We start from the raw sequence: 9666 nt of genomic DNA, 5'->3' as shown, positions 1-9666 counted from the left end.
CTATTTTTTTTTTTCAATTTTTCCCATCGTTTTTTTTCAGGAATTGGAAAAACTTTTTTTTTTTTGCGTTACGCCCTTAAACGTCAACCACCCATTTATCAAATGATTTAAGATTAAGGCTATTTGTTTGTTTGGAAACTTATACTCTATGTGAACATCTAGGTCATTTAGTTGAAATAAATACGGATAATTGACATTTTGCTTTTGCCAAAAGCGCAGGCGAATCGTAGAATCACTCACATACATTTTTTGTTGGTTTGTTTCATTTTTCATTCAGACACAATGGCTGATCAGGACCACAGGCCACCATCTCCATCTCCAAGCGATGCTTCCATGAATAGCAACAGATCCATGATGGAGCCTCCCAAACTCAATGGAGAACCAGACGACATTGATGAAAGGTGACTGAAACCTCTAATAGGGGCTGACTTTTCTGTACTATCATTGTTGTTGTTGTTGTTATTGTTGTTGTTAGTACCTATGTGTATAGCAAACCTTTAAAAACAAAAGCATTAATTTGTTTGTAACATATGTAGAAGAGTAAGAAGACTGGAAAATAAATTGTATGGTTTTGTTGGAGCCTTATTCCTGATTTCTATCCATTTGCTGTAAGTTTTATTGTAAACTGTAAATGAGAGATTTCTAAAGGTGTATGCCACTATTTTGGGGCTTAATACAGTTTAAATCGTTGGCTGGGGTTTATAAAGATGGTAAAGTGTCTTATTTTTCATGTTAAGTGTTGTCTTGCTTTAAGACAAGTTAAAAGAGGGAATATATAGCTAAGCTAGTGAAAGTCAATGGATCCGTGTAGCATGCCACAATGCTACACGGAAACATTGACTTTCACTAGCTTAGCGACATATTCCCTCTTTTAACTTGTCTTAAAGTAAGACAACGCTTAACATGAAAAATAAGACACTTGACCACCTTTATAAACCCCAGCCAACGATTTCAACTGTATTAAGCCCCAAAATAGTGGCATACCCCTTTAAGTTGGTTAAATACTTGCCTGCTACCTGTTTGCATTATATACTTAAGTTTTTATGTTTATCTGTTTCTGTTTCACATACTTACCTCTGGTTTTATGTGTGCTTACCTGGACCTCATCACCCTCTGTCTTCCCAATGCACATGTGATGCGAGTTTGGTAGTGTGAACCCCTCCCTCCGATGTACATTGGTGGCACAATTCACAGATTGATCATTAATTAGGACACTCACAGGTGCCTGGCAGACAGAGCGTGGAGAGGAAATAGTTTTTTCACTGTGTTGCGTGTACTCTTAGTTTACTACCTTTGTTTCTTTATATGTTGTATACATTGAAAGTCAACCGGACTGTGGAAAATAAATAGTAAGAACATTTCATTTTATTTCACTCTCCATGCGTGCTTACTCGGAATGCGCGTCTGAACACCTTCACACTCTGCCTCACATGACCATGAAAGTTTGGTAGGAAAATGGAACACCTTCACAGGTTTTGCCATTTTATAATTGTAGAGAGCAGACACCAAGACCAGTGTCTCCATCCCCCAGCGGTGTTTCAATGAAGAGCAGCAGGTCTATGATGGAGCCTCCCAAACTCAGTGGAGAACCAGACGACATTGATGAAAGGTGATACAAATAGTTACAAAGTTTATTGAAGACAGATGAAATCTGAGGCACTCAAGGTTGCAATTGTATTCTATTTATTTGGCTACAATGCCTACACAGTTCATGGCCTACTATCTATGGCCTTCTTCAGGGCGTATACATTCATTTGTTTGTTTGCATCATACGTTGTCTGTTTGAATAGATGGCAGACACCAAGACCAGTGTCTCCATCCCCCAGTGGTGTTTCCATGAAGAGCAGCAAGTCTATGATGGAGCCTCCCAAACTCAGTGGAGAACCAGACGACATTGATGAAAGGTAAAGGTTTGTCTATTAGGCTACATGTACAGTAAATCTGTGTATTCTGAAATGTGTAAAAAAATGAGGCTATAACTAGTAATTATAATATTTATTCATAGTCAGCTCTTTTCTCCATTGTGCTGAAGTCATGTAGATGCGTGCATTTATGATTTGTCTAAATCCATTTCTCATTTGGCCTATGCACTCAATTCGTTAAACCCACGATATCACTGTTGAATAGAACGTCGCCATGATAGAGACCGAAACGGTCTCTGACAGAGACCGCCTTCAATGAGAGACCAATGGCTGGCGAACGTTATGAGAAGAATAATCGCAATAATGAAATGAAAGTTTGGTAGGAAAATGGAACACCTTCACAGGTTTTGCCATTTTATAATTGTAGAGAGCAGACACCAAGACCAGTGTCTCCATCCCCCAGTGGTGTTTCCATGAAGAGCAGCAGGTCTATGATGGAGCCTCCCAAACTCAGTGGAGAACCAGACGACATTGATGAAAGGTAAATAGGCCTTGAGCCGCAGCTCAAATTTTGGCCATCGGTGCCATCTGGGGGGAGGAATGCTAACATTTTTTTTGGCACTGTATGTAGATGTAGGTTGCGGGGGGGGTGGGGGGGGGGTCAAGGGGAGTAGTAGGGGTGAGGTGAGTGGGGGGTGAGACGATGTAGAGTGGTGGGTGGTGAGTGGGGAGTCAAGAGGGGTAGCGGTGGGAGGTGGGTGGGGGCAATTGAGGGGGGCACTGTTCAGTGTTGGGGGTAGTGGGGGCATATGAGTGGAGGGGGCACAGTTGGGTGGGGGCAAGGCCAGGGTAGTGGAGGTAGGTGAGTGGAGGGCACTGTTGATTGGGGGAAGGTGAGTGGGGGGGGGGGTAACTTCAAGTAACTTCAAGAGCAGAAAAAAGGGTTTTCGCTACCACCCCAAAACTGCTATCAGGCTTTTTCTAGTAGTGGGGGGATATACCTTACCAAAAAAAAATGTTAGCATTCCTCCCCCCAGATGGCACTGGTCAACCCTTCTGGCTCACGGACTAAAAGGTTTGTCTTTCGCCACGAGTAAATGTACAGTACTGCAAGGTTGTAATTGTTACACTATTTATTTGGCTACAATGCCTACGTGTTTTGGCCCATATGGCTTTCTTCAGAGCGAACCGATCAGTCAGTTTGTTTGTTTGCAACATATGTAGAAGACTTGAAAATGAATTGTATGGTTTGCCATTTTATAATTGTAGAGAGCAGACACCAAGACCAGTGTCTCCATCCCCCAGTGATGTTTCCATGGAGAGCAGACAGGTCTATGATGGAGCCTCCCAAACTCAGTGGAGAATCAGAGGACATTGATGAAAGGTGATACAAATAGTTACAAAGTTTATTGAGACCAATGGCTGGCGAACGTTATGAGAAGAAAAGCGCAGTAATTGGCACCAACCCTTGTTGTATATTATTCCCGTGAGTCCTATTTCTTATGTTAGAAGTCTAAATACGTATGTGGTAAAACTGATTTTCCCACGATTCATAGGCTATTTTAGAGTTTTATCTGTAGGCTCCAGGCTTGTCACATAGACCAACGCCACCTATTAGGCTATAGGTTGCCGTAAAATTGCTGATATTACTCCAGGAAACGCTTATAGTGTCTATAGCCCTATCTTGCATTTTGCCGTTATGAGTAGGCCTAGCCTATGTCGTCAATCAAATAGCCAAAAAGCTTAACTCATTGGCTGCCAGCCATTTTCATAAAAGAGTACATCGGAGTGCCAGAGATTTTTCAGCATTTTGGGCGTTTTTTGGAGGCTCACAGAAAATTGAGTTCTGTGTCTATGTCAACACCATACCTATCAAAACACAGATTAGACGCTCATCTGTCATCAGAAAAAAACGGTGTCTCTCTACCCCTTTCCGTTCTTTCATAATCATCTGTTGAAATTAAGTGGAATTCGCCAAAATGCTGCTTTCTAGCCAAAAAGCTGAGAAAATGCCATTTGAAGTAGAACTATAACTGCAAACGTTTTTGCCCATAATGGCATCGTCCTAACAACTCCAAACCTATCAGATGCTATTACAGAGTCTTCTGTCATCTGTAGCCTGAACAAAAGATCGTTTGTATGACCTTTTCAACCTAATATACTGAAATATAACGGGGGTGGACTCGAAAACAAGGGTGTTTTGGTTTAGTTGCTGGCGCGCAGAATGGATCATGACAGCAGGTGCCCCTAACTCCGGGAACTCCCTCCCTCTCCCTCTCCCTCTCCCTCTGATTGTGCTCTCCCCTCCCCTCCTTGGAGAAAGAATCACAGCTGGTTTATTTCCTCATAGACAAGTACCGTGTTGTGTCTTGTGGGGGAGGGAGGCAGGTAGGCAGGCAGCTCCGCGTACTGCAGCTTCTTTGGCAGAGCGGACAATTTGCAGATTGATGAGTACTGTCATCATGGTTCTGCTATAGTGATCTTGTCATATATTGTTCAATGAATTTTCTTTTGATAAAGTACTGATCACATATCCAACATTTCACAAGCCGATTGGAGTGGTGAAGGCTAGCTGGTCTGAGGCTAAGTGCAATGCTTTCTCATGTGAGCTGAAAGCATCTGACCAGACACAAAGTCTACTCTGTTCCAAGAATCTGCAACCCCCCCTGTCTTGTTTGATGATACAGTAAGCTGATCACACTATACAGATCCATAAATATAACTGTACAATGAGTAAAAATAGTTGACTTACCAAGGATCCTTTATTTAGGCTTAGTTGCAAGTTGTTAGCGATTTCGTGCTAGCTAGCTAGCTAGCGTAGCAAACTTTGTAGCCAAACATTTCCCAACTGAGGTGACACATCACCACTAGTCCCGTGCATTCTCCTGTTAGATGATATTTTGTAAGCATCATCCTGATGTTGTGTAGACTGATCACATTATCCAAAATGAAAGGTTGCCACACAGATCATCTCATGGTGTAGGCCTATTTGTGACCCCCCACCACAAAACCAGGCATAAGTCTCTGGATATCAAAAATGAGTTATCTATGTGGATTGATAGAGCAGAACCCAAGGTTTATTATGGTGAAAAAATTATGTTTCTATCATAAGTAGAACCAAAGTTACGGAAATTTTACTTTTGGAGTTTGGACATATTTCGTGAAACGCCTTTTCGAGAAATCGGCCGTCAAAGTTTTGGACTATTTTATAGGTATAAAGTCCTTAGCAACGCATATTAATTATCATCCGATTGACATGAAATTTTCACAGATGATTAATGACACTATGACGGACATGTCACAGAAGTTTTGTTTAAATCAAAGAACTTTAACCTATTATTTAAACTGAAACTGACTTTTCCATCCAAATGGAATTTCGGGGAAATCATCCACCTGAAATATGATCATCTTATATCACCAATTCATGCTCTCATACTGTATCTGTCTTCATGTTATGCCTTAAAGAAAGTGAAAGCCCAACTGGGAAACTCCTACTACCTTTGTCATTGTGACACAGCACTCCACAGCACACAAGTGCACACTGCGCACAATGAAATTGCATTTATGCCTCAAAAGGGGGCAGCCCCCGATGCCGCCCCAAAGGGTGCAGTGCGGAACCATACTCAGGGTACCTTAGTCTTTGAGGATTATGGGGAGAACACTGCTTAATTAGTCCCACACCAACCTGGCGGGTCACGAGTTGAACTGGCAACCTTTGGGATACAGTCTGATGCCCTAACCGCTTACCCATGACTGCCCTACCGCTTACCAATGGCAACCCTAAAAGAACTAAAAAAGACAATTTAACTTGCATATTCAAATTCAAATGTGCTTTATTGGCATGCTTGGAAGTATCAATGCTGCCAAAGCTTAAAAAAACACAACATACAGTGCATCAAGGACATGAACATTTAGGTCAATATAGCATTAAATTAAATGCATTTAGCATAAACACATACACACATGCACACGCATGCACGCGCGCGCGCACACACGCGCACACACACACACACATTACTCACGTATTCTCTTGTGTACTTGCCACATATTTACAGATTTATAAGTTCATCTCTACGCCCACAACCTGTCTATGGGCACTCTCAGAGTCAGTGACAGATTCAGAGATGCGTTGCTTTTTTCAAGTCTCCACTCTTGTTGGTGCTTGATGGTCCAATAGTTCTTCTCTATGAAAAATAACAAAAATAATGAATTGACAGAAAAAAAGTTTTCAAAACAAAAATAGTTATACCCTAAGACAGCTACATTTTTTTCTCTTTTCCAGCTCAACTGAAATTAATTATTTAAATATAAATCGATATAGCTCATTATATGGAGTAGAATTTTAACAATCGCCGCCCATTGTAAATCAAGATATTAACCTTAAAAGCATTGAAATATGACAGCTGCAGCATAAACATGAAATTCATTAAAAGAATGGCTACCAGAAAACTATGACACCCATATTACAAATAGGTTAGATGACCACAATATTTAAAAGAGAATGTTAATTAAGTTACCTGTCCCAAGAAGAACATCTTTGTAGCTTTGGTTGACCTTGGTGGCAGTGTGAACTGAAGGCAGGGGCTGTAGATCATCACGTTTAAATCCAGGGACATGTCCAGTGAGCACTAGGGCATTTTGTGAACCTTGTTGTTGGATGAATGTCACCTCTCCTTTGATGTTGTCCAGCTGAAGGGATCTCTTTCTCCCTCCTGTCCTGTCCCATTGGAGTACCATTTCAGTAAGCCTGTTAGTCTTTCCTTGCTGATGCTGGAATAAAATAATAGGAATAGTATGTAAAAAATACCATTCCAGTTAACTACAGGTAGAATAGTTGCATATACTCTCAGTATTATTTTAAGTTTAGCCCATTTCAAAACGAGGAGTATGTAATCACTAAAGGCATGCACTGAGACGTTTTTCTAGAGCTCCATTATACCCACACATAACTTACATGTCATGCAGATGAAATCCGTTAAAACGTAAAAATCAAGTAACAGAAAGTGTCCTCTGCTATGTAACTAAGTTGCACACTAACTTACCAAAGATTTTCTTTTCATAGCCAGAATTGGGAGATACGTCCGCGGTAAAAAATCGCATTGGTCTTCTCCACTGCTGAATCTGTTCCCAGTTCGTGCACTCGATCGTCTTTTTCATCATCAAAGGCATCCCAGTCATCATCAGACTCCCAGTCGCCTTTGTCCTTGTCATTGTTGTCCAAAAATGAGGAGTAAATACGGCTATTTACGAGACGAAACATTAATCAAACTTGCAATAACACTAACCATGCTTGGTTTGTTGCGGAAGTAAGTGAGAGAACTGCGCATGCCTGTAGAGCACGCGGTGGGCGTTTGACCAATCACGGAGCTTGATCTTGACATGCATAGCAACAAGAGGGTTTGGTTTACTCTTTTGATTGGCTCTTTTAAAAGAACTACAAAATAATATCGCCATTTGACCTACGTGATTGGACAGGGCATTTCATTAGCTTTCTCCTCGTACCAAACACTTGGATGATCCGCAACAGATCGGAGGTTGTTTCGGTCGGGGAAAAGTGGCCCATTTCGGCTTTCTCTTTGCTCAGTGAAGCCTGAACTTTTGATCACGCTGACATAATTGACATAATAAACATCTTTATTGACCGAATTTGAATGTAATGACCATGGAAATTGAAAATATAAGTGTTAAGGTACCGTTTTCTTCCAAGATGTCAAAACACATAGAAAATCGCTTCCCTGACTAAACTTGGCTGTAGCTCTGAACGCGGCTGCGCGACTTATGCCTGGTTTCGTGGTGAGGGGTCACATTTGTGGAAAGCTAGGTACAATGCCTTCTAGCTAGATAGCAACAGGGGGTTGTATTTTGGTCATGAGAGGAAGGTTTTTTTTGGTCAGGCTCTGACACTAAAATCAGTAGCCTACCTGTGTTATAATCAGAGGGCAAGAAAGTAGACTACTGTCACAGGTGCTTTACTTTCAAAAATGATTTTGCTATGCTACTTTTGAGATTATATTATAATAGTAAAAAAGGGGTGTTTTTGTCTTGACATGTCCTCTTGTACTGAACTAAAGCCCTTCCTTGACTGTTCCTAAGGACACTTCTGCCACCTACAGGAACAGTTAGAAAATGCCTAGAGGCTTGAAATTTATACAGAAGATAGGTCAGACCGTCCTCGAGGCCTGGCTGTAAAAAAACGCAATTATCGGCGAACGACGTCGAAGGCAGGGGGCGTCACTATTCGAAATGACGTCATAGCGACGTCGAAGGCAGCCAATGAGTTAAGGCTCTGCAAGACAATATCGGACGCATTCGTTGGGGAGAGCTGTTGAGGCGCTTTTCTATTTAATGTCAGGGTGCTGGAGTATGAGAAATAAAACAATAGCAGTTTCAGTATAGGCTAATCATTGCAGCCAGTTAATTAAATAGCTGGAAAAACATGAAGACGGGGTATCACATGTGCCAGCATCCTATAGCCTACGAAATATGTCCCGTGCGCAAAAGCCCCATTCTTGAACCTAGTCAGTTCATCACGCATTTCGACTCGCTTCGCCTGATTTTGTCCGCTCTCCCAGGTGCAGAATTTTGCCTATTATCGAGAAACCGCTCAAAGGTCTTATCGATCCACCATGCACCCACCTCTAGGGGAGGGGTGCGCATATCCACAAAACAATAATCCAGGTCAAAAGCGGCGATGAAGTGGTCTGCACAGTGGGAATGAGCTCCAAAAATAGGCATATAAACTTTATTTCTTTATAGGCCTACAGCAAGATGGCTTAAGAGCGACAACGCGTCTGCTTGTGGACATGGTGATAGGCCTATTAATAAATAGCCCAGGCCTACATAATGAGACTCAGCTCGTGAGGGCGGATTTAATCCTCTTGAAGTTTATATAGCCTAGCCTAGGAAGTAAGATCCCACTGGTGGATCTGATTGACGGAGTCAACAGTCGGCTATTCGCCCAGGCTAAGTGTGCAGACCACACTGAACTGGAATGTCCATCCGATCAGATTGCAAAATAGCATAAATTATAGTCTACATCAGGCCTATCCTGTCGTTTTCATTTGGATGTAGGCTAACCTATTATGATGTTGGTTTTGTGTGCGACTTGAAGATTTGCATCGAACGAGCAAAATTGAATGACCAAGAGAAGCCATTTTCCGATGCGTTTGCCGCGCATGATCTAGTCTATTTTTAGCAGCACGGACGTGCAAATTTAAATATCGATAGAGACATGCATTAAATGGTTTAACTGAAATGCTTGACAAGTGTTGTAATTAATAAATTGGCCTACTACTTGTGCCTTTGATTTCTTGAGGATGTTTCACAAAAGTCCGTGCCAGTCCGACCACAGGTGCGTCTTCTTTCGTTTTCTTTTGGCAGCCTACAGTATATCACGAAAGTGAATACACCCCTCACAGTTTTGCAGATTTTTGAGTATATCTTTTCACAGGAAAGCATTACAGAAATGTAACTTTGACACAATGATTAGTGACCTTTTAACAACATATTTAACCGCTTAAATTTCTTGTTCACTCAGAAAAAAAACAAAATACAGCCATTAATGTTTGAACATGTACTCACAAAAGTGAGTACACCCCAAATTAAAATCCGGTAGAGAAGGGGCTATGTTGGCTCGAATCGTCTCGAAATGAAACGAAATGAAAAGGGATGACAAGGGAGGTCATCAGTGTGGGTTTCAACCTTTCTTTGCATTGAACTTTTACATTTTGAGTCTGCATCTGGCTCAAATAGATTGGTGTGAGATTTGAATGCAACCCTATGGAGAATATCATGATCTGCTTCA

General features: G+C 41.5%; 1 protein-coding gene across 1 annotated transcript; it reads left to right on the top strand.

The window, feature by feature from the left end:
* The first annotated feature begins 250 nt into the window (after nucleotides 1-250).
* Nucleotides 251-3603, top strand: LOC134442822 (uncharacterized). Its single transcript, XM_063192779.1, has 5 exons — nucleotides 251-401; nucleotides 1496-1609; nucleotides 1791-1904; nucleotides 2290-2403; nucleotides 3132-3603. The coding sequence occupies exons 1-5, from the start codon at nucleotides 283-285 to the stop codon at nucleotides 3238-3240; spliced, it is 570 nt and encodes a 189-aa protein (XP_063048849.1). The 5' UTR covers nucleotides 251-282; the 3' UTR covers nucleotides 3241-3603.
* Nucleotides 3604-9666: the final 6063 nt, after the last annotated feature.

This window comes from Engraulis encrasicolus, unplaced genomic scaffold (genome assembly GCF_034702125.1).
Source record: "Engraulis encrasicolus isolate BLACKSEA-1 unplaced genomic scaffold, IST_EnEncr_1.0 scaffold_249_np1212, whole genome shotgun sequence".
Lineage (NCBI taxonomy): Eukaryota > Metazoa > Chordata > Actinopteri > Clupeiformes > Engraulidae > Engraulis > Engraulis encrasicolus.
The sequence above is the reverse complement of the archived record's forward strand: the minus strand, read 5'-3'. Positions and strand labels throughout refer to the sequence as shown.